At 51.3% G+C, this 25,323-nt stretch overlaps 1 protein-coding gene across 1 annotated transcript; it reads left to right on the top strand.

Moving 5' to 3' along the window:
• The first annotated feature begins 2,060 nt into the window (after positions 1-2,060).
• On the top strand, positions 2,061-15,354 carry ANHX (anomalous homeobox). The gene is made up of 9 exons (XM_037051776.1): positions 2,061-2,309; positions 5,029-5,156; positions 7,066-7,189; positions 8,243-8,501; positions 8,914-9,028; positions 9,916-10,220; positions 13,341-13,488; positions 14,577-14,661; positions 14,861-15,354. Exons 1-9 carry the CDS (start codon positions 2,061-2,063, stop codon positions 14,945-14,947), a joined length of 1,500 nt encoding a protein of 499 aa, XP_036907671.1. The 3' UTR covers positions 14,948-15,354.
• Positions 15,355-25,323: the final 9,969 nt, after the last annotated feature.

The raw sequence follows: 25,323 nt of genomic DNA, 5'->3' as shown, positions 1-25,323 counted from the left end.
CTCCTTCTGCGCCCAGGGCCGGGTCCTCTCAGGGTTCAGGTCCTCTCTGCAGGAGCCTGGCCCTTAGCCTGTTTTCCTCCTCTCCTGGAGCCCGTGGGGTCGGCGCTGGAAGGAACCCGGGTCCTAACCCTAGTTCTCCCCTTCCTGCCCCCGTCGAACCCCTGCAGCTTCGGCTCCCTCGGGGACGCGGGGTCTGGGCCTTCTGCCCATGAGGACGGGGTGAATCTTAAGGTTCCGAGTCAGGACCTGGTAAAGTGGCGGCCTAGGCGAGAGCCGGTCCACGTGGACAGGTGGGCGTGGAGCCAGGAGGACGGCGCGGGGGGCGGGGGGCGCAAATCCTAAAGCGGGCGTTGCGCGCGCAGATTTTTCATGACCTTAGTGGAAAGTTCGGCAGAATCTGCTAAAAACTTAGATGTTCCATAGCACCACCTGTTAACTTGGCCCTCAGGAATATGATCCACAGAAATAAGGCCTTATCCTTGGAAATGTTCACGACTGCAGGGCGTTTGCACACGTTACAGCCTCTCCTTTCATGGGATACTTTGCAGGACCATGCATATGCGCCAGTAAATGTCCTTGGTACTAGCCAGATAAGCTATCCCTTTGTGCTGTTAAAAATAAGTATGGTGGGGGGAGGGGAGGGGAGAAGATGCAGACAACTGTAATTGAACAACAATAAACTAGTTTGAAAAAATAGGTGTGTGACTCGGTGGATTGGGCGCCGCCCAGTGAACCAAAAGGTTGCAGGTTTGATTCCTGGTCAGGGCACATGCCTGCATTAAGGGCCAGGTGGTGCGAAGGGCAATCGGTGGATGCTTCTCTCCCTTTCCTCCTCCTTCCCCTCTCTCTAAAAATAATAAATAATTTTTTTACTTCTTAAATTTTTACATATTTTTAAATATTTTATTTATTTATTTTTAGAGAGAGGGGAGAGGAGAGGAGAGAGAAACGTCAGTGTGTAGTTGTCTCTCATGCGCCCCCTACTGGGGATCTGGACTGCAACCCAGGTATGTGCCCTGACTGGGAATTGAACCAATGATCCCTTTGGTTCCCCCAGTCCAGTGCTCAATCGACTTAGCCACACCAGCCAGGGTAGAATAATAAATAAAATATTTTTAAAAAACAGGTGTAGGTATACACAGACTTGTATAAAAAAGAAACTCACAAAGCTTTGAAATCCACTTGCTATAGCTTTCATGTGTTAGCGGGGTAGTGTGGGCTTTGTGGAATAATGAATTAGTTCTCTTTGCTTGGGCACTGAAGCTGCCTTCTGGGGTCAGGTTATGTCAGGTCCCTGCTGGTCGTCCTCCCTTAGTGCCACCACTGAATGAAGCTGTGAGGGTGAGGGAGCTAGAGTTCCAGGACTAGTGGGCACAGGGAGGCTGAGCAAGGGTGTGTTCCATTGTGTAGGGTGTTTTTTTCTTTTTTAATTTGTGTGATTAGGGCAACCTTTAACTCTTTGTGCTTTTCAAATAATAAGTTTCAGGGTTTTTTTAAAACTCAAAATAGTTAAAACCAGATGGTACTTGTTCTGCTCCTGCAGGCCCCATGGCTCCCCTTTCAAGGGATGTAAATGGCCTCTGCCCAGTGCCTGGCCCAGGGCACTGCTAAGGCTGGTAGAGGCCTTGGCATCCATCTGGCAGATGCTGAGGAAATTGGACACAGCCCCACCATGGTCCCTGCCCCACTGAGTCCAGAGGGGCAGCAAAACAAAACGTCATCACTGTGTGCATAAGGACAGATGGAAATAGGATGGTCAGAGGACCAGGGTGGAGCCTGTGTGCGGACCACCCAGGGATAGAGGGAAGGTGCAGAGGAGTGAGTGACAGCACCTCGCCCAGGAGTGATGCACAACTGGGGGACTGGGAGGAAATGCCACGGGCATCTGCTCCCTTTGGCCTTTTCTCAGGCAACCTCTCATTAGTGGCACCTTGCAAGGGTCTGTGGCAGGAGGGGCCCCTCAGAGTTGGTCGAGGGTTGATGTACAATCAGCCTATCATCAGTGCTGGCCATTGTCATGACTGTCACCTTGTTTATAGAGGGGTGCAACCCAACACAGGATGCAGAGTTTCTTGAAGATGCTGAGGGGGAGTGGGGGCACCAGCCCACCCCCAGAGGAGCTGGTGACCCTCGCTGGCAGGTTGTGCCGGGACCTTCAGGACGACCTTACCCAGGTGCAGCCCTTGGTCACAGCTGTGTTGGACAGCCAGCTCCGCCTGTACCTCCTTGACAACGAAGATGTGGCCCTAGTGTGTGCCCGAGTGCTGGTCCAGCAGGAGCAGCACCAGGCTGCCTGCCGGCTGTTGGAGGTACGACTGGTCTAGAGGGCGGGCAGTGCAAAGGGGCAGCAGCCACGACCGTCCTGAGTGAGGCGGAATGCCCGGAAGTCAGCAAGAGCCTAGGGAGAGGTGCTGTGGTCCACTCTCACTTTACTACGTTCTAAATAGTTTGGTGATCTGAGAAAAAAATCCATTTATCAAATCTTTACTGAGTGGTGGTCCCGGTTTGGAGACCAGCATACCAATCAGTGAGCCCCCCAGTCAGACAGACCCAGGATCTCAGTCCCGTGAGCGAAGGTATGCAGCTGAGAACTCTGAAACCGAAAATATCTTTGTTATTCATCCAGTGGTACTGGGAACATCAAGTCATTTGGCCTTGAAAACTAAACTGCATTGATGTGAAGGAATTTATGGTTACAAAAAGATTTTATTTATTTATATTTAGAGAGGGGGGAAGGGAGGGAGAAAGAGAGAGAAATATTGACTGGTTGCCTCTCCCATGCAGCTGCCGACCAGGGACCCAACCCACAATCTGGGCGTGTGCCCTGACCGGAAATGGAACTGCCGACCTTTTGCCTTGCAGAACTTGCCTTGCAGAACAACGCCCGACCCACTGAGCCACACCAGTTGAGGCTATGGTTTTTATTTATCCATTTAATAGGACAGAGGTGCATTTTGCTGTCTAAATATTAACGTGTTTGATTGCAGGATGCCCCAGACGTTGTGGGTAGACATTATATAGTATGTGCCTGTGTTACTTTCCAAAATCTGAGCCATTCTGAATTCCAAAACATAAACAGCTCAGAGGGCTTCAGTAAGGGATCTGAGGGCCTGCCTTTCCCTGGTTCACCCCATATTACAGTCTATGCATAATTCATGCTGAGTTTACTTTAAAGATACTCAATTTTCCCCAGTTCTTTGTATTTCCACTCCTTCCCAGCCAAGGGGTGTCCTCTGGCCCCTCAAGTTGCCTTCATGCAGCAGCAGGAAGACGTGTAAAACTGCAGGTGGGCCCTTGTGTGCGCCAGGGCAGTGGCCCCAGGGCCTGGGGTCTGAGCCTGCCTGCTCTCCACTGCGTCTCCACACTTCATCCTGGCTTCCTCCACAGTGGCCGTGCTGGCCTCCTTGCTGTCCCTAGGATTCCCAAGAAATTTCTTTGTGCCAGGACCTATGTGCATGTCATACCGTCTGCCAGAGGCTGGTGCCTTCCCACCTTTCTAGTTTCTGCTTTATTTTTATTTTTTTTAATTTAGTTTATTTATCTTCAGAGAGAAAGGGGAGAAGGAGAGAAATATTAATGTATGGTTGCCTCTCTTGAGTCCCCTGCTGGGAACTGGCCTGCAACCCAGGCACACGCCCTGACTGGGAATTGAACCGTGATCCTGTGGTTCGCAGGCCTGTGCTCAATCCACTGAGCTACACCAGCCAGGGCTAGTTTCTGCTTTAAATGTCACCCCATCTAGCCCTGGCCGGTCTGGCTCAGTTGGTTGGAGCATCGTCCCAGAACAGAAAGGTTGTGGGTTTGATTTCCAGTCAGGGCACACGCCTAGGTTGTGGGTTTGATGCCTGGTCCAGGTGGGTACGATCCCCCATTGGGGTGTGTATGGGAGGTAACTGATCAATGCTTCTCTCTCAAATTGATATTTCTCTCCCTTCCTCTTTAAAAACAATGACAGAAATTATAAAAAGAAAAATAAATGTCACCCTGTCGAGGTAACACCTGCTTTATCCCCCAGTGCAGTCGCACGTTCCACCTGCCGAGGCTTTCCTCGGGCCGTGCTGGAATTCTTTGTCAATTTGTGCTTCTTCAGCCTCCGTTTGCTGTGCTGTGGGCCCATGAGTGAGGGGCCGCCCCTTGAATCACAGGGTCCATGGCACCCAGCATAACATCTGGGACATAGGAGGGGCTCCGTGTCTGGTTCTCAGCACCTCTCTCACCAAGGTGGTCCTGAGAACACTGGAATTAAAGGCGCAAGACACACCCTGACCAAGATGTCTGGGGAGGCCAGTGTCGGATGTCCTTGGCCACCTTCAGAGTCTGGTTATGTGAACAGACTAGGACTCCTTCCTCCCACTTCGCTCAAATGCACTCTTTGAGGACCCAGGAGCCAGCCTGCTGGAGGGAGAAAGTCTTTGACATAAGTTGTGGGTCAAGCCTTGGCTGGTGTGGTTCAGTGGATTGAGTGCGGGCCTGCGAACCAAAGAGTGGCCAGTGTGATTCCCAGTCAGGGCACATGGTTGGCTTGTGAGCCAGGTCCCCAGTAGGGGGCACGGGAGAGGCAACCACACATTAATGTTTATCTCTCTTTCTCCCTCCCTTCCCCACTTTCTAAAAATGAGTAAATAAAATCTTTAAAAGAAAAGAATATTTGAAAAAAAATAAGATGTGCGTGAAGCTTCAGAACCTCAACTCTGACAGTGTGGTGCTCTGCCCCTGCCTCTCGTGTGGCCATCAGCCAGTCATCGGCCTGCCCTTTGCCTCATGCTCCTCACCTGGGAGGAGTGACAGAGCTGTGCTCACCTTAGTGCTTTGTGGGAGGGCTGAGGTGCTAATGTGAGTGGGAGGCCAGTTGGGCTACCAAGGACACAGCACTGCACCTGGTGGCAGTCAGAGCGCTGGCCATATGGTCACGCCCTTGCTACTTGGCCCATCAGTGAGCAGCTCTTCCCAAGGGTCAGGGCTCCAGGTTGGATGGCAGGGCTCCAGGTAGGTGAGGGTGGCCAGGTCTCAGCAGGTTCTTCTCCGCAGGGGTGCCACGTGCCAGGAGGCAGCCAGGAGCTGGTGCAGCTTTGGAATGACATTCACTACCATCTGGTCATGAAGAGGCTGGGCGTGGCCACACTGACCCCGGTGCAAAAGTTCCGCTGCAGGAAGAGGTACGCCCGTGGGCCTTGCTTGTGCTTATTCCCTGGGGTTCCTGAGTGATGTGCCGCCCCAAACCACAGGAGGACTTCGGTGAAACAGGCAGGATGATAGGGCAGGAAGAGTCAGATGAAGCACCTGGTCAAAAGGTAATAGACTCATTATCGACCCATGTGTGTGACACAGCCGCACCCTCTGTCTGCTCTGTTGGCCATGGGGGTGCATTCCCACGTTTGCCAGTGGGGGAGAGGGACCTGGGAGTGGTTCCCAGGACCCAGGCAGAGAGTTCCAGCTGCAGCCCCTGGTGAGGGCCGGCGGGCAGGGAATGGGGCCTCACTACCCTCTGTCTTGTGGGAGTGGCCCAGTGCACGTGACTCAGGTAAGGCTCTGCAGGTGGTTCAGTCTTAGCAGTGGCCCTCAGAGCTGCAGGACCTTTAGAGAGAGTTAGAGAAGAGAGTGCTGTGGGTAGTACTTAGGTTGCCCGGCACAGTAGTTATTAAAGAGAGGTAGTGTATAGTAATTACCACATAACCTTTGTCAGCACTAAGGAAACATTACAACTGTTAGTTATTGCTACCGTTGTCACCATTCATGGATGAGGAAACCAAGGCACAGAAAAATTAGTGACTTGCCTAGGTTACAGAGTAGACAGAGGCAAAGCCAAGATTCTAGCCCAGACATTGAGACCATGGAGCCTTTGATCATGACATTGGTTGTTCCCTGCTGGTCTGCAGGGCCACTGTGCTCCTGACAGCCCAAGTGCCGGGACTCCTGAGCCATGGGGCCTGGTCACCAGAAGAGATGGATTCCTTTTATACCAGAGAGGATTTTTTTCATGCTTTCCACCAAACAAGTGAGATGTGAGTCTTGGGGACCACAGGGATGTAGCTGCGTCCCTGCATATTGATGCTGATGGTCCGTCCGCGTGCGGTTCAGCAAAGTAAATGATACGGGACCAGCAGACGGTGTTTGTGAGGGGCCCCAAATTGCTGGGTGTTACTGGAGGTGCTGAGGATAGAGACAGCTTTGCTCTCCCAGAGCTGACCTTGGGTGTGGATGCTGGACAGTACCAAGGAAACCAGGTACACTCCACAACTTGGAGCGAGGAATGCTAGACAGAAAGCCTTCAGATGAGGACAGGGACACAGTATTTTTTGCTGCGGGGAGGGGCTGCAGTGCAGGCCGGTCCAGTCCTTGGAGGGCAGATCTGAGCAAGTGGATCTCGGGGTCATAAGGAGGGGGTGACCATCAGGCTCCAGCAGATGGTCAGTGCAGGAGCAGAGGCGGGAGGTTCTTGGATTTTCTGGGAGTGGCTGGAGAAAGGCGTGTGTGAAGGTCAATTTTGGAGAGTTTGCTGATAGCTTAGATGTACTGGAGGAGGGAAAGAGAATAAAGCCCAACTCCAATACTCTTGGCTCGAGTGGCTGGAATAGGGTGGCTTCTCACCGAGACGCACGGGGTGGGGGCTGGGGGGAGGTTTGGAGAGCTGCAGGTCCAGCTCCTGTTCGGCTCTGGGATTAATGGGAAGGATGTCTTTTTTGACATCATGGGGGTTTGTTCAGTTGGTGTTTGGATATCAAGTCTTGGTATAGACAGGTACTATTTGTTTCTATGTCGTTACTTTCTTTTGCAAAAACTCAAATTTACACAACAGTGAAGCATCCTCCAGCTTCGACAGTTTATCGGCATTGATCAGCATTGACATCTCACTGAGTGGTGAGACCTCTGTGAGTGTGTAGAGCAGAGTGGCGGCCAGGGGAGCCCCTTCCTCCTTCTGGGTGGGCCCCTGGGATTTAGCAGCAGCGAGGGGCACGGAGTGGCCGATGAGATGAGAGGAAGTGCAGGGGTGCCCGGTGCTCTGCAGCACTCGAAGTGTATCCAGGAGAAGGGATGTCTAACCACCTCTTCACTGTCCTCACCTAGGAACCCACCACCCCCCTCCCTCTGCCCTGAGGGCTTGAAGAACAGGAACTTCTCTAGAGAGGTTCGCCAGAAGTTGCATGACTTCGCCTCCGGAGTGAGCAGCAACCCCAGCAAGGCTGAGCGGGTAAGAGCCAATAACAGGTCAGGCAACCCTCCCCTTAGCCAATCTCTGCTGTTAGGTGACCCACCCCCAGGCCTCCCCAGTGGCCCATCTTGCCAGGGCCCTGGTGGTCTCCAGTTCTCCTTGAACTGGCCTAGGGGACCATAGCTCATTGTCTGGCAGCCCCTGACAGCCCAGCCTGCACACATAGAGGGTTTAGTTTTCTCACGTGAGGTGGCCTGTGGCTCCACCAGATGCTCCCTCAGCACCCGCTGTGGCCAGACACGAAGTACTGGGTGAGGGTGTTGAGTCTTTGCCTTCATGGAGCTTCCAGCGTTGGCGGGGCAGATGCCGGTGAAGCCTGGTACTTGCTGATGCTGGAGTCAGGAAGCGGGGAGCTCGCGGGGAAACGGCGGCGCGACGGGGCAGGAGGGAGTTTCCCGCTGCTCAGAAACGGGGTCCTGTGCCTCTTCCGCTTTGCTGCTTCCTGGATCGGCCAGGCTACTCTATAATCCCCCATTAAATCAGCAAAGGTCTTCCAAGTGGTCGCTCTGCCCACTTCTGGAGCTTATCCAATCAAGAGGGTCCTCCTGATGCTTGCTCCACCCACCATTCTTCCTGTCCAATTAGCAGGGTTTGCGCTGTGCGCTCCCGTTTTCCGGTCCAGCTCTTCCACTTCTCTCAGCGTCCAATCGCCAGGGCTCTCCGTGATTCCCCGCCCCGCCTCCGCTTACTTGTTCGCTGTCCAATTGGGAGGGCTCTCCAGTGATTGCCCGCCTTTTCTGACCGCTGAATTTTGTGCCTGCTACCGAGGAAGCAAAGGGTGCAGGTCAGAGGTCGTTGTCCTTTCCAGTGGGCCATGCTTGATTCCGGACTTGGAGGCTGCGGGTTTGCAGGTCCTTCCCGAGTCTTCCTGGCACTGGGTGGCCATCGGGGGGCCTTGGCAAGAGGGAGGAAGGAGCCCTGGCCGTCCCTCGGCTCTCCCCCTGTCCCCCCGCCCACTGTGACAGCGAGGTCGCCGCCCCTGTGGACATCGCAGCGTGGGCGGAAGCAGGGCTTGAGGCTCGTTTCCGGCAGGAGACCCTGGCCGCGGAGACCAGCCTGACGGTAGAGCAGGTCTACAACTGGTTCGCCAATTACCGGCGGCGCCAGAGAGGCGGTCAGCAGCGCACTACCCGTCTGCAGCGCACTACCGGTTTGCAGCGCACTACCGGTTTGCAGGACACTACCGGTCTGCAGCGCACTGAGCCCGCGGAGGACACGGCCGAGGACCCCCTGCAGCCCTCACGCTACCGCCGCCCCTGCTTCCGTTGTGTGTACCGGCCTCTGTGGTCATGTGAGTAGCCCAAGGTCTCTGGTGGTTGGGGCTGACGTCAGATCACTGCACCTGCTGTCAGGGCCAGGTATGGGCAAGGCCCCTGATCTGCAGGGTCCGGACTTAACCCTTAAGGATCGAGAACGTTGAGGCTGAGGGTCCGGTGGGGCTTCTGCCAATTTGTGCTTCGAGGCCTCTGTGGCCAGGGCCAGAAGTCAGGTCTGTTTGGGAAGTGAGACAAGCTCCAGGTTGTAGGGTGTCTTAATCACGGATTGTCATTAGGACCAAAAATGAATCAGGGGACAGGGAATATTGGGATGACTCATAGGTTACACCCTTTTCCAGCCATCTGGGGCTACTGGTAACCTGCTGGGAAGGAGGCTGGAACTTGAACTTACCCAGCCTCCCATCCCATCTGATCGGCTTTCGACAGGTGAGGGAAACGGGCGTGCTCGGTCCCTGGCGGCCACCCACGGTCAGTGGGAGCCTCTGGCCCTGGCCTCTGACTTTTCTGGAGATGAGACAATGCCACAACCACTGATTCCCAGGTACTGTCATCCCCACAGGCTGGGGACCATCTCCCTGTTCAGCTCCCCTGTCCTCAGTAGGAAACCAGGCCTGCAGTGGGCATGGGAATGCGGGGCCAACACTGGGACCAGGTCAGGGACAGCTGTGACCCCAGGGGTCAGGGAGCCATTGGCAAGGAACCCAGGTCGGGGGCCCTGCACTTCTTTACACAGCCTGCTGTCACTTAGATTGTGGAGAATGGGGAAAACAGACATAGGAAGAAAAATAGGCAAACGTGTCACCTAAAGGCAGACCCAGCTGTCATGGTTTGCTTATTTCTGGTATTTTGTGTGGCTTGTGTTTCATTGAGTTGGTAACAGACAACACTGCTTGAAGTCCTCCTGTGTACCAGTGACAGTAACTGGGCCTGGCGCCCAACGTGCAGACCAGCAGCACTGTTGAGGCAGGTTCCTGTGACCTCCCTGCCCCACTTTCCTCCCCTGTGAAGCAGGGGGCTGTAGGACCTGCTAGGTGGGCTGTCAGAGATGACTCGGGTGGGGCTGTGGACAAACGCCTGAGAGTGCCATCCGAGACACTGTCTGTGGGACATGAGTTCCTTGTGCTGTGTTGGCTGCCGCCCAGTGTTCCCTCAACATCAGCTAGCACGTACTCAGCCAGTTAGTGAGCTCCTGCTAATCATTTCCAGGGTGTTGCAGAAGAACACTTTGTGGAAGGTCCTGGTAAATGAACTGCTAGTGCCTCTTAAGTTCCCAACAGTCATGTTTTTTGAGTGTCTCTAGAACGTTTGCAGCCACAAGGACAGGGAGGGTGGCAGGATGAGGGAGGGGTGGGCCCCATGCCATCAGTGACAGCTCTGGCCCGAGCGAGCCTCTGTCCACCCAGGAACAGTGTTGGTGGTGTTTCCCAGGTCTCTGCAGGGTGCTGAGATGTACCAGGAGGGGCCTGGCCACGATCCTGCCACTCTGCCCCCCGTCTGCCCCGACCCTGGCCTTGGCACGCTGGCAGCCTGCAATGACATGCTGGACCCCTCTTCAGCTGCCCCCAGGTCATGGCTGATGTCCCTTGCACTGGCGTCCTCCAGGGACGTTTCCTTTCAGACTGGACAGCTGGTCTACAGTCCCAGACTGGACTTTGCGACGCACCCCACGGACGCTTCCATGACATCCATCACTTCTGTGTCCATCGCCACTCTCGCTGGGCCCAGTCCCACAGGTGAGTCTGCTCCAGACAGTCTGTGAGTTTCTGCACCAGACACTGCAACTACTGGGGTCTTTTGGAGGGTAGAGAGGCGTGGGAAGGGCCAGGACTTCCCGCTTGGATCCTGTGTTTAGTTAGACCCAGAACCAATGTACCTGAAACAGGCTCTTCCCACAACATTCCAGGCAATGATTCTCATTTAGTTAATAGTCAAAGTAAAATATGCACATGAGCCCTGGCTGGTATGGCTCCATGGACTGGGCGCCAGCCTGCAAACCAAAGGGTTGCTGGTTCAATTCCCAGTTCAGGGCACATGCCTGAGCTGCCAGTCAGGTTCCCAGTAGGGGGCATGTGAGAGGCAACCACACATTGCTGTTTCTCTTCCTCTCTCTCTCTCTCCCTGCCTTCTCTGCTCTCTAAAAAGAAATAAATAAAATCTTTAAAACATATACACAGGAAACAAAATAAGGCAGCGAGGGAAGAGCAAAAATGAAATGAGGTGGCTGCCAGCCCTGGGCCCCCCTCTCAGACGCACCTAACTGCTTGTCAGCATCTGCTAGACAGAGGGTGGAGCTTCTCCGACCCTACTTCTCTCCACTCTCACCCCACGCTCAAACCCAGATAATGGTAAGAAAATACCATTATCTTAGTTTCTTCCTGATTATCATTGTAGCTATAAGTACCTTCAGAATATGTATTTGGATGCGTATATGTATTTTGCCCACCAGTATGGTAGCATCTTATGACATCCTTCCTTGTAAGGAAGATACTGACGCCGTGAATTCAGCCCACCACCCACGTTTCTGAGCCTCCTGTGCTTATGTAACATGGTGTTCTGGGGTTTTCAACTGCCGTTCTGTTACCCTTCCATTGCCTGCTTTTTCCACACACTCAAATGTCCCCTCTGAAGCCTGGCTGCTGGGAGCTGCCTTGTCCCCGTACCCCTCCAGTGCTGTCTTCTCCCTGGGCCTGGGGTTCGACCACTGTCCCGAGAGCCCCTTGAATTGCTTCCCTGGGTTTGCCCCAGCACGTCCTGAGTCACAGGCCTCATTCTCTCCTTCCTAACACCTTTGCTGTGTCTGAGAGTGTCTTCAACTAACCACGCAGCGAGATGCATGCAAGGTGTTTTACGATCAGTGTTCTCAAGTTGTCTTTCATCTCCTCTCACATTTGACGAACAGTTTGGCAGGGAAAGAATTCTGAGTTTAAAGTGCCTTTTCCGCCAGAAACCCGAAGGCATCAAGTGTCGTGTCGCCACAGTATCCAGTCACATGTCACTCTGATGTTCACTTCCTTGCAGATCGCCTGAGATTCCTGTATTGGAGGTTTTTTAAGGGTTAAATGTATTGAGGTAATATTGTTAGTTCTATATAATTTGCAGGTGTACGTCATGGTAATTTTTTTTAAAGATTTTACTTAGTTATCTGTAGAGGGGAAGGGAAGGAGAGAGGGAGAGAAATACCAGTGTATGGTTGCCTCTCATGTGTCCCCTAATGGGAACTGGCCTGCAACCCAGGCATGTGCCCTGACTGGGAATCCAACCGAGATCCTTTGATTCGTAGGCCCGCGCCCAATTCACTGAGCCACACCAGCCAGGGCGTACGTCCTGGTGATATGATACCTGTATACTCAACTGTGTGCTCAACCTTCTGTTACCATACAGCTTGATCCCTTCCCCCAGTTCCCCCCCACCCCCGCCCAGTTCCCCTGGTAACACCATTCTGTGGTCCTCATCTATGAGTTTGGGGGGTTTTCTTAGTTCATTTGTTATTTTTTGTTTATTCCATCCACTGCGAATGGATAAAACTGAAAAGGAGGTGTTTTTTTTAATATCTTAATGTTCTGAAATTTCATAGTGATGATTCTAGGTCTTCGCAATATCTTGTATTTCTCTGAGTGTGTGATTGGAAGTTTCAGAAACTGTGCTTTGTGGTCTGACGGCAGAATGTTGGGCCTGTGCGCCTGGCTCTTCCGAACAGAGGAGGCTGAGGGGCAGGGAGAGAGGGACGGCCTGGGCACTGTTCTTCCAGAGGCAGCTTTTCAGTTTGATCGGACGGGCCTTTCGTTCCTGGCTCTCCATTTGTTTCTGCCACTAGAGACTCCGTGTGCCTGGTTAGTGGCGGAGGGGACAGTTGCCCACCTGCCCCCTGCAGGACTGGGGGCTAGCTGGTCTCTAGGCGTCCAGCCCCTGTGATGGGCAGTGTTGGCAGGAGCCTGTGAAATGCCCTGTGGACCCCTGAGCCCCAGGACGTCACTGCACTCTCCCCCCTGGGCCCCTCCCTCCCTGACCCGAGTTCCAGGGTTCCTCTCAGAAGGGGTGCCATGTGGAGAACTGGAGGTCACCACCTGCCACGGCCCCTCCACGGCCCTCCGTTTGTTCGGAGATTGTGGCTTTTGTACTTCTCTCGGAGGAAGAAGATACATCCCATTGATCTATTATGTTCGAACCCAAAATGTTCAAATTTGCACTTAACTGTAGGCTCTGTACCTCAGAACCTCTGAAAGTTCTGCAGGAAACAGCAAAGAGCAGATGGTCAGGGAGATTCCTCTGGTCAGAGAAGGTCTGGGCAGTGTGAGCCAGGGCTGCTCGCCTGTCGTGAGCTGAGGGCAGGGCTGCTTGGTCTGGCCTCACCCCCTGGCTGACTCAGGGCAGGAAGGGACCTTCCTTCTCAGCTCACTTGCCCTTCCAAACGTCTGTAACAGAGTACGAGCTGACTGCAGGAGCTTGTCTTCAAGGCTAAGAGAGATTCTGAGATCCTCTGTGAGACAGTTTCAGTGCAGAAAGGGGCCCTGTGCGGTCATGGCATCCTGCACCTCCGTGAAATCTTGGTGAACCCTAAGGTACCAGGCGAAAATGACCCAGAAGGGCAGGCCTGTGTCCAGCCCTCGGGTGGCAGTGGGGGCTGCAGCAGATTCGGGGGCTGAGCCTTTGCGTGGGGACAGCATGAGGTCTGGAATGACCAAGCAGGATTTGCCTCTGTTTTGTTCTCTCCGGAAGCCGGAGGGGCCCAGGTGGGTCCAGTCCTGGTTGTGGGAGGGAGGCTGCGGCCTGGGGCCAGCCAGGCTGGACGCTCCTGTCCTGTAGACCCTGGCTGTGCTGCACTCGAGCGGGCTGCGGACTGTGCTCCTATGCAGGGTTCGCTGACACACCCAGCAGAGACCCCCAGAGGATGTACCTGGAGGAGGGTCCGGGTGCCAGCACTGGCCCGGCAGATAGACAGGCGGGCAGCTTCCTGGTGACACGGCAGCCCCTGCAGGCCCCGGAATTGGTCCTTCCCCAGAGGTGAGTCTGCAGACCCCCTGCGATGGTGCCGATGGCACCTGTCGTTCGCAGGTTTCTGGGAACTGCAACAGACCCCCCCAGCCTGCATCTACCAGAAAGAACAGGGTAGTTTTACCTCAAACACAGGAACACCTGGAGACCTGAGGGTAGATGTGGACGTCCGTCTTGGGGATGGTGCTCAGGCCTCTTCCCTGGGATTACCCGGGGCCCCAGAACCCTCTTCTGGTATCTTCCTGGTCCCAAATGTAGACTGTCAGAGTTTCTGAGCAGGATAAAGATTTTGATTCTATGTCCAGGTTGTAGTTTTCAAGCGGCCGTGGGGCTGGGGCAGCAGATGGGAGCGATGGAGAGTGTGACAGGCCTCTGCTGGAGGGGGGTCTGGGAGTGCCCCCAGGGCCAGGTCCTCGGGGTTTGGGTCTCCCTCGTCTGGCAGCAGTAGGCCAGATGCCTGCTGGTGGCAGAATTACGGGGAACAGGAGAGAGGGGCAGTCCCCCAGGTCTCAGGCTCTGGTCCTTAAGAAGCAGTGGCCCCCCTGGGTGCGGGTGGGTTGGGGTTTGTTGCCTCATCACCTGGAGGACATTTGGGAGCCTCAGGTCTGGGGCAGCAGTAACCGTTCCTGGACACGTGGCCTGTGCACGTCTGCCCGTGTCCTGTCTGCCGTCAGCACACACCTAGGAGTGAAGTGCCTGTCTCACAGGGTACGTGTGTGACAGCTGTCCCTGGGAGCTGCACCCGGCATCTTCCCTGCTGTCCCCGATGCTCCCTCTGCTTTGGTCCCAAGGTCCTCTTGTCTCCTTCACACCATAGTCCTGTCCCTTCTACGTGACCTCCTCTTCCTTCACGTTTCTTCTCTGTAAGCCTGCTCTGATAAACACTGACCTCCCCAGGCACTGTGCGCGGGTGTCACACTGGCCCCTCCAGCCCTCTGCACACCTGAGGGCCCCAAGGGAGGAGACTGTTTCTGAGCGTCAGGCACTTAGAAGGGTTCCTGATGCGCAGCGAACCTCAGAGCACATTCCTCATGGGGTGAAGGGCGGGGTGTGGTGCTCCCTGAGTCAAGGCCTGTTCTGACGTGCCCCTTTTCCAGCCTCCTGGAGCTCTCGCCTGCCTCCCCCGCCTTCCCTGGCCCTGTGCCCACTGTGGAGCTGAGCGAGCCCCCGCCCCCCAGCCAGGTGAGGCTTTCAGGAGGTGACCTCTTCCTAACTCCTGGATCCGGCAGCCAACGATGGACACTGGCATGAGGCCTCGAGGCCAGGTGTCTGTGGAAGGGGCCCTGGGGGCAGGCGCTGTGGGGCAGGGGTGCCTGGGGCCAGGGTGGCGGGGAGCCAGGCAGAGGGCCCCTGGGTGGGTAATGCTGTGTCGGCTTTCCAGGTACAGTGGCCCAACAGCCCGGCCTCCAGCGATGCCTTCTGGGGGGCCAGGATGCTCCTTGAGCTGTCGGGAGGCAGCCAGGGCTGAGCTGCCCTCCGAAGCCAGCGCCCCAGGGCAGCAGGTGTGGACATGCAGCCATTCAACGCAAGTTACAGAGCGTTCGTTGTCCTGATGAGAAAAGGAGGTTGCTCAAGTTCCCAGGGTTGGGGGTTCTGCTGAGAAGCATTGTGAGCTCCTTGGCTCATGCCTTGGTTGGGTAGTTGGGTTGGCAGTTTCTGGTGTTGGAGGAAGCATTGGAGAGATGTTCGTGCGATCGGAAGCCAGAGGTGGGTTCCAGCTTCTGAGCAGGTTGTGACAGTACAGACTCCCACCCAGTTCGCTGGGTGAGTGGGGCACGGGCAGCAGCCCACCTCTTCAGGGTCTGTGGGCCGTGTGGCGGTCCTGCAAGGTGGGGTACGTGCATTCCACCCTCAGGTTGCAATTCATTATGTTTGCAGAACAAATGTTCTATTTAATTAAATTAAAGTTTAATGTTCTGAATGTCTCATTTTTATTTACTTAACTGCCTTCTGCACACTGCACACTATCAGTCCCTGGCCAGCGCTTCACCACAGGAGTGCATTACCCCCATGTCACAGTCTGCTGAGGGGCAGCACGTTGTCCCTGACATTCCCGTCCCATAAGCAGTGGTGGAAGTGGCCGTACGAAGGCACGCAGGGCACCAAGGGCTGGGCGTGGTGCATCTCCTGGCACACGTCACCCTCTTTTGGACAGGCGACTGACAAGACTGTCACCTCCAGGTAGCTTGTGTGATACAGAGGGGACAAAGCCACATCCATGCCCTCTGCTCACAGGGTAGTGGGGGAGACAGGAACAGCAGGCGTGTGGGCAGTTGCCTCCGGGATGTCATGAGTGAGGGGTGGGTGAAGACCTGGGGCGTGTGGAAGCCAGTGCTTACGTAACGAGACCCAGGGGGCTCCTGGGGTGGAGGCCTCCACTGATAACCCACCGAGCTCGGCCACCGCAGCTTTAGGACCTTCAGCTGCGTCCTCCACCTTCGCTGCACCCTGAAGACCTGAAGACCATCCCATCCCTCCTTCATCGGCAAACCTCATGTCTGAACAAGTAATAATAGGTGCTTCCACCACAGACATTCTCCCGCATTCACTGTTCCCCACACCACCCATCTTTCAGTGTTAAAGTATTTAGCATTAGCTGGTGTGGCTCTGGGTGGGGTCCCAGCCTTCGAGCTAGGGAGTCATGGGTTCAGTTCCCAGTTGGAGCACGCGCCTGGGTTGCAGGCCAGGTCCCCAGTTGGGGGCGAGCGGAAGTCAACCACACATTGACGTTTCCCTCTTTCCCTCTCCCTCTTTCTAAGTAAAATAAAATCTTTTTTTTTTAAATAGCAAAATTAGAAAAATGCTGAAATATATAGATATGAAGATCTCTTTTGTTTGGACCATTTGAAAGGAAATCCCACCCCCCATCATTCCTCTAACCCTTTGTGTTTCAGATACAGAATTGTCCCATAGTCACAATCAGATCAGCACTGATACTTTACCTTCTAATTGCCACACCCTATTAAAGTTTAATGAATCCTTTCAGTCATGCCCTAAATTGTGAACGAGTCCCACCCTGCCTCACATGTTGCACTGAGGTGACAAGACACAATGCCCTCGAGTCTGGAACAGTCTTAGTTTTTCTTGGGCTCTCATGGCCTTCATACTTGAAAATTATAAGCCAGGTATTCTGCAGAATGTCTTCCAAAGTGGCTATCTCTGATGCCCCCTTGCAATTCAGGATATGCATTTTTGGGAGGAATGGCCCAGAAGTAACACTGGGTCCTTAGGGCCTCTTCCTGTAGCACACAATTTTGATCCTGTGTCGATAGTGTGACTCCTAAGACGTTTGAGGCTCAGTCCCAGTGCTGGTGTGTCTCTGTTAGAGGCCTCACCAGTCTCCAACCAGAGAGGCTGATGTCAACCTCCAGGTTTCCTGGTGACCAAATGGGGTGATGTGGCCTCAAATCCAGGAGAAGAAAGTGGGGCCCGGTAAAGAGTCTCAACACTGTGCTGGTGAGGGAAACTTTATTCTCGAGGCTGTGGTGAGGGAAGCGGTCGGTGGTTCTCATGCATGGAAAGGGACAGGATTAGATCTCCAGTTCTGGAAGGTCAGCAGGTCACAGAGTGGAGGTCGGACTGGACAGGACGAGGACAGTAAGCAAAGGGAGCTGTGAGAAAACGTGTGAGGTGGTGCCGGCCTGAGCTGAGGCAGGACCCTGAGTTTGTGGAGAAGCGGGGTGGTTTGCAGAGGACCAGGAGAGGCTGTGGTCAGTGCTGCCCTGAGAATGAAGTCAGGCAGGTACAGGAGTGAGTGCCCACAGGGAGCTTGGCACTGCAAGGTCCAGCCTCACAGGCTCTCAGGAGGGAGAGCTGAGTCCTAAGCTGAGGTCTTTCAGCAATGAATGTTCTAAGGTATGAAAATGAGACATTTCCCAAGTGACAAAACAAAGACTGATTGGTTTGTTCCGTGTCCAAAAGAACATAGCTGGTCAGTGGCAGACCCAGGCTCACATCACTTTGAGATGAAAAGTTCAGGAGTTCCCTCTGTCAGAACTGCTGCAATTGCACATGAAGGAGTGCAGTCTAATAGGAGGCTCTTTGGGCGAAGCAATTGCAGAGAATATTTTCTTTCTGACTGACAAGAGGCCAGGCTGGGTGAGCAAAGAAAAAGGGGTCAGTAGGGGGGAGGTGGAGGAGGGTGTGGGGAATGAACGGTGATGGGCGGAGACTGGACTCAGAGTGGTGAGCACCCAACACAGTGCACAGAGGATGTGCTGTGGAATCATGCACCCGAAACCTGGATAAATAATTTGTTAATCAGTGTCACCCCAATACATTCAACGAAAAGAAAAAAAAAGAAAGAAAAAGCTTGTGTTGCTGTTAGAACAGTTTTCATTATTACAATTTTAACTGTCCCATGTTTTCCTCTAGTACTTTTTTCTAAAATAAAAATGGCTTTGTTTGCTCCAGTTTACATAAACAATGGAGAAAAATAGAGTTGATTTAAAATCCTACCCAAGGACTTCCGCCAAGGTGGAGGCATAGGTGGAAACACTGTGCCTTCTCCCACAACCAAGTTTGAATACAACAAAGGTTTGGAGAAACAAAGACACAACCAAAGGACAGAAAATTGAATTATACGGAAGTCTGACTACATCTAACCGTTCAACGGGGACGGTAAGAGGGGCGGAGCCAGCAGCGAACAGGGTCGGGCAGGACAGGGCCCCCGACCCAGGTGCGCAGGCAGACGGGAACCAGTTGGGGTGCGGGGCAGACCGCGGGCGCATATTCGCGCACAGTGAGACAGACCACGCAGGCCCCAAGGGGCGAGGGCTGACGACGGTGGCACACTCAAGTGCAGTGGGACGAAACGCGTGGGCCCGGTGACAGCAGCAACTTCGGCACCGGTGAGGGCTGTGGCAGCAGGCGGCAGACCGGACGCCAGAGTCCCTCTTTGACCCCGCCCCCACATACAGCGTCATAACCCAGCGACTTAGTTGCCCTGCAAGACCAGTGAGAGCTACTGTCCCTCTTTGACCCCGCCCCCACATAAACGTCACAACCCAGCGACTTAGTTGCCCTGTTCTAGTGAACACTTTAGAGCTCTGATCCTGCTATGGAACAGGCACAAACAACCCGAAAGATGGCGCGAGAAGAACTCAAAGTCCCAGAGCCAATAACTCTAAGCGACCAAGAAATTGCCAGCCTCTCAGAAGCACAATTCAAGACACTATTTATCAGGATGCTCACAGAACTGGTAGATTATAGTCACAAATTAGAGGAACATATGAAGGCTAAACTAATTGAAATGAAGGGAGATGCACAGGAAACCAATAGTGATGGAAAGGAAACTGGGACTCAAATCAATGGAATGGACCAGAAGGAAGAACAAAACATCCCACCAGAAAGGAATGAAGAAATGAGAATTCAAAAAAATGAGGAGAGGCTTAGGAACCTCCAGGACATCTTTAAACGTTCCAACATCCGGATTATAGGGGTACCAGAAGGGGGAAAGAAACAGCCACGAGTGGAAAACTTATTTGAACAAATAATAAAGGAGAACTTCCCCAGTCTGGCAAAGGAAATAGACTTCCAGGAAATCCAGGAAGCTCAGAGAGTCCCAAAGAAGTTGGACCCAAGAAGGAACACACCAAGGCACATCATAATTACATTAGCCAAGACCAAAATGAAGGAGAGAATCCTAGAAGCATCAAGGGATAGGGGGACAGTCACCTACAAAGGAGTTCCCATCAGACTTTCAGTGGATTTCTCAAAAGAGACCTTACAGGCAAGAAGGAGCTAGAAGGAAGTATTCCAAGTCATGAACTCCAAAGACCTACATCCAAGATTGCTCTACCCAGCAAAGCTTTCATTTAGAATGGAAGGGCAGATAAAGTGCTTCTCGGATAAGGTCAAATTCAAGGAGTTCATCATCACCAAGCCCTTATTATATGAAATGCTAAAGGGACTTATCTAAGAAAAAGAAGATAAAAAATATGAACAGTGAAAGGAGAGCAAACTCACAGTTACTAACAACCACACCTAAAACAAAAGCAAACCCAGAGGACAGCTAGATCAGGAGCGGAACCATAGAAATGAAGAACGCATGGAGGGTTAGCAACAGGGGAGTGGGAGGAGGAGAAGAGGGGAGAAGAGACAGAAAATAAGTAGCATAGACGATAGGTAAAAAATAGATAGGGGGAGGGCAAGAATAGTATGGGAAATATAGAATCCAAAGAACTTGAGACGTGGTCATAAACTAAAGGGGGGAAGGGTGGGGGAGGGGGTGTGTAGGATGGAGGGGAATTGGAGGGAGGAATAGAAAAACTGTAATGAGCCCTGGCGGCTGTAGCTCAGTGGATTGAGCGCGGGCCTGCGAACCAGAGGATCGTGGTTCAATTCCCAGTCAGGGCANAGAGGACAGCTAGATCAGGAGCGGAACCATAGAAATGAAGAACGCATGGAGGGTTAGCAACAGGGGAGTGGGAGGAGGAGAAGAGGGGAGAAGAGACAGAAAATAAGTAGCATAGACGATAGGTAAAAAGATAGGGGGAGGGCAAGAATAGTATGGGAAATATAGAATCCAAAGAACTTGAGACATGTGGTCATAAACTAAAGGGGGGAAGGGTGGGGGAGGGGGTGTGTAGGATGGAGGGGAATGGAGGGAGGAATAGAACAACTATGTAATGGTATAATCAATGAAATATATTTTAAAAAAGATGTCTTTTATTTTGTCTTTACCAAAAAAAACCCGAATGAACCATTTGGCCAAGCAAATAGTGTGCATCTCTGCTGCCATCTCGTGGGAGTTTTTGGAAATAACATGTTAGTGGCCGGTCAGCGGGAAAAGTGGCTGACTCTAGAATATCAATGAATGTTGATCGCAGTGTTTTTTATATGTCTATTTAGTAACTTTTAAACATCAGGACTTACTAGTTACCCTTTGTTCCTGATCTATATTAACAGCAATGACAGTAAGAGACATACTGCATATAATTTTAGTCCTCTGAAATTCGTTAAAACTTGCCTTAGCACAGGATGGACCCTTTGGAAAATGTCCCAAGTGTGGCCCTCTGCTGCTATCTCATGTGTCACTTGGGAGTAAAAGCTTTGTGCAGGCCAGCAGGAAAAGTCATTAATTACAGTGAATTATCTACTCAGGGTTCATGAAATGTTATTTGAGAAGTGTATCTCATCGCATTTAAATGAAAGGAGCTTCTACTTACTTTCTGTTTCTGACTTCTAAATTAGCATCCTTGAGGGCTAGACACATTTTTTTATACTTTCAGTCATCTGAAGTTTGTTGAAAACTGATGGATGGTACATTTCCAAAATGTTCTAAGTGTGCATACTGCTGCCATCTCGTGGGCATTCTGGGGAATGACACCTTAGTGCAGGTCTGCGGGAAAAGTGGTTGATTCTAGCGGGATGTCAACGACTGTTGATGGCCTTGGTATTTAGAAGTGTATTTCAAAATGTCTAAATGTAAAGACTTTCTCGTTATCTCGAGACTGGCTTCCAGATTAATGGCCAAGGGAACAATAAATGTAGTTTATGTGACATTTGTTGGAACTGGCTTTATAGTGTAATATAATCAGGTTGTTAAAAGTTGTGGGTGTGTTTCAAAATCGTTTGTCATTAGCTTTGTCTGTTGCAGCTTCCCTAAACAACGTGGAGGTAAAATTTAGTCATAATTTTGCACTAAGAGGTAAACAAATTATAAGTGCTGTCATTGTATGTATGACATGTCTACGGGCTCATTTCCTCCACTTTGCCTGGACTTTGTTTACCATTTTAGGTTCCCCGTATGGGTGCAAAACTTGTACATTTCCAGGTTTTTATAACATGTGCGTTCGTGGGTGAAGACTTCTTTCTCAGGTTTTGGTACAGAGCGTCTTTAGCATCATTCAGGTCAAGTTCCTTTGTAATTCAAATAGTGGTTCATTTTGGAGGTCCTGTAGCAGTCTGTTTCAGAAGTTCTGTACAGCAAAACCTTCTCCTCATCCATGCACCGTGAATGCTAGCTTAAGTGCTATGAGAGCAGAAAACATATTATATAGGATTTCAAAGCTGTGATGGCAGTTGAAACTTGCTTTACGTGGGGTTGGCCCAAAAGTCAGTTTGGTCCCCCACCCTCATGCCACTGCCTGGTACCCACCATGTCGACTGGTGCTGGTCTTGCACACTTGCCTTTAATGTCATTTGAAACCTTTTTGTTAGACTGGATCGTGACGGCTGTCATATCACAGTGGGATAAAAAAATCTCATCACCAAAACTGATGAATGTGTGTTTTGCCCTTTTCTCACTGAAGATGCATGAACATAAGCAACATTTCGACCCTTTAGGCTGTGTCATTTCAAGGAAGTTAAATGTGCAGCTGTAAGGCAAAGAAGGACTTGTGGTGTGTATGGACACGTTGCCGTAGTGATGGAACACATCGGAAGTGGATTCCCAGGTTTCATTCTGGAGGTTACTCTCGTGCAGTTGCCCCACGGGTCCGGCAGACCCGGTGCAGTGGAGAGCCGTCAACAGCAGGTGTTTACTAGGACAGACCACGTCATGGCACACGGGAGACAGGGGACATTCTCAAAGAATCCTAATGAGGCTTCGAAAATCATTTGCACCAGTCTGGTTATGTTCATTGCTTTAACGATTGGGTTCCACAGAAATTAGGTGTTAAAAAATGTCTACAGGCTCATTTCCTCCACTTTGCCTGGACTTTGTTTACTATTTCAGGTTCCTCGTACGGGTGCACAATGTGTACATTTCCAGGTTCTGTTTCTAACCTGATTCAAGGTTGAAGACTTCTTTCTCAAGTTTTGGTATATAGTATCTTTACTATCATTCAGGTCAAGTTATTTTGTAATTTCAATGGGGGTTCATTTTGAAGGTTCTGTAGGAGTCCATTCATAAGTCCTGAATGAGAAAACTTTCTATTCACCCATTCTCAGTGACTGCTAGCTTAAGTGCTATGAGAGCAAAAACCATATTGTATAGGACTTCGACGCCGCGATGCTGGTTGGATCCTCTTTAAATTGGGTTGGCCACAGAGTCACTCCCACCTGTCATGTGACTCTGGTCCCGGATACTTGTCTTTACAGTTATTTGAAACCATTTTTTTTAGAGTTTTGTGACACCTGTCATATCTGCCTGTGTTCAAAAAACCTGATCAAACCTGGTAAATGTGTGTGTGGCCATTTTCACACTGACGACACATGAACATAAGCAACATGTTCAGTCCCTTTGGTTTGTCATTTCCAGACAGGTAAAAGCACAATGGTAACGCAAAAAAAAGAGAAAAGATTTGTTGCATGTGTGGAAAAGGTGCCGTGAGTGATGGATCATGTCAGAAGTGGTTTGCAAAATCTCATGCCAGAGATTTCTCACATGAAGGAGCAACTGGCAGACCCATTTCAGCTGAGAGCCTTGAAGACCAGATGTTAACTGAGAACAGAGCACAATATGCCACGCCAGAGCCAGCTAACATACTTAAAAGATCAAAATCTAGCCTCAAGAATGATTTGCACCAGCAGGGTTGTGTTAATCGCTTTGATGTTTGGGTTGCACAGCAGTTAACTGCGGAGGAGGGGGATCCCTTCCTGATGGCATTTCCACAGCAGATTGTCTACTGATACGCAAGGAAAACATTGCGTTTCCAAGACAAATTGGGGAGAGGGGGATGAATCGTTGATATTTACACTAATGGGGATTGGGACAGATCCTGGGCACAGGAAGGGAACCACCTGCAGCCACTCCAAAGTGCAGTCTGCATCCAAAGAAGGTGATGCTGTGTATACGGTGGGATCACTAGGGAGTCCTGTACTAGGAGCTCCTCTCTGGAAACCAGGCAGTTACTTCCAAAGCACTGCTCCCCATTGGACCAGTGGAACTCACTGACCCAGGGAAAGAGTCCTGAACTTGTCAGCAGAAGACGTGTAATTGTCCATCAGGAAAAGTCGAGAGAGCACGTTTCTCTTCGGTGACCAGGGGACAAAGAGTTCCAGCCTGGCCGGGCAGTCCCAACTCACCCACAGTACTCATGAGATGTTGCACCATTGGAATGCCAGTTCTTTTAGCAGCCTTTCCTAAACTCTCTTAGTGGAGAAAAATTTCTATTCCATGGAAGACTGCAAAAGGCACCTGGAAGACTTCTGTGCTCCCAAACATAACAATGTTGTGGGCAGATGGAATGGTGAAGTGGGCCCAGTGATAGCGGAGGACACTAAACGGTGGAACTAAACGGTAAAACAGCTGTCCAGTCACATTGTTGAGGAAAATGAAAAAATGTACCTCTCTTTGCATCTTACTGGAAAACCAAAGGAACCTTGTGGCCAAGTATGTTTTAAGTGTTGGTCTCTGCTGTCATCTCGTGGCTATTTTGGGGAATTACATTAGTTTAGATTAGCAGGAAAAGTGGTTGATTCCAGTGGAATATCAACGACCTTTGATGGCAGTGGTATTTACAAGGGCATGTGGAAATGTCTAACTGTCAGGACTACACAGTTACCTTGTGACTAGTCTCCAGGGTAATGGCCAAGGGAGGAATAAGCATGTTTTATGGGACGTTTCTTGGAAGTGGCTTTGTAGCATAATACAGGCAGGTGTTTACAAGTGCCAAGTGTGCTTGAAAGTCGTTTGTAATTTGCTTTGTCTATTGCAGCTTCCTTAAACAATGTAGAAGTAAACTTATATATAATGTTGCTGAAAGAGGTACAAAATAAGAAAAATAAAATACCAGTGCCATCGTTGTATGTACGTGTGCTTTGGCACATGTCTGCAGGTTCCTTTCTTCCCTTTCCCTGGACTTCATCTACTAGTTTAGGTTCCTGGTATGGGTGCAAAACTTGTGCATTTCCAGCTTCTGTTTCTAGGCTGTGCATTCAAGGGTGAAGATTTCTTTCTCAAGTTTTGTTACGGAGCATCTTTACCATCACTCAGGTCCAGTTACTTTGTAATTCCAATGGCAGTTTATTTCAGAGCTTCTGTAGGAGTTTATCTCAGAAGTCCCGAACAGCAGAACTTTCTAGTCATCCATTCTCAGTGAATGCTGCTTCAGTGCTATGAGGGCAAAAACATTTTGTATAGGATTTTGAGGCTGCGATGCTTGTTGAACCTCGTTTTAAATGGGGCTGGTAAAAATGTCAGTTCAATCCCCCACCCTCTCCCACCTCCACACCCCCACCCCATCATCTCCCTCTGGTTGCAAATACTTGCCTTTATCGTCCTTCAAAACCATTTTGTTAGACTTCCATTGTGACAGCTGTCATACCTGCTTGCGTTAAAAAAAATGTCATCACAGCTGGCAAATGAATGTGTGGCCATTTTAACACTGAAGATGGATGAATGTAAGCAATGTTTTCAGCCCTCTAGGTTTTGTCATTTCAAGAAAGGTACAAGTGCAACTGTAAGACAAGGAAAGACTTGTGGTGTGTATGGAGGTGTTGCTGTGAGTGATGGAATATGTCTGAAGTGGAATTTGAAGTCTCATGCCAGAGATTTCTCGCCTGCAGTTGCCCCACAGGTCGGCAGACCAGGTGCAGTGGAGAGCCACGTGGGGCAGACGTTCACTGAGGGCAAACCACGTTACGGCACATGGGAGTCAGGCAACATACTCAAAGTATCCTAATCAAGCATTGAAAATTATTTGTACCAGCAGAGTTAGGTTAGTCGCCCTGATGTTTGGGTTCCACAGAAATTAGGCGGATACAAGGAGGGGACCCATCTTGACCGCATATCCACATGTGGTTCTCTACAGAAATGTAAGGAAAACATTTTGTTTCCAGAATAAATTGTGAGGGATGATGAATGGTTGATGTGTTAGAATAATGTGGAATGGGAGAGACTGAGGGTCAGCAAAGGAACCAACACCAGGCCCCTCCAAAGGGTGGTCTTCATCCGAG

This window comes from Sturnira hondurensis, unplaced genomic scaffold (genome assembly GCF_014824575.4).
Source record: "Sturnira hondurensis isolate 20B ecotype Veracruz unplaced genomic scaffold, ASM1482457v3 Scaffold0007406, whole genome shotgun sequence".
Classification (NCBI taxonomy): Eukaryota; Metazoa; Chordata; class Mammalia; order Chiroptera; family Phyllostomidae; genus Sturnira; species Sturnira hondurensis.
The sequence above is the reverse complement of the archived record's forward strand: the minus strand, read 5'-3'. Positions and strand labels throughout refer to the sequence as shown.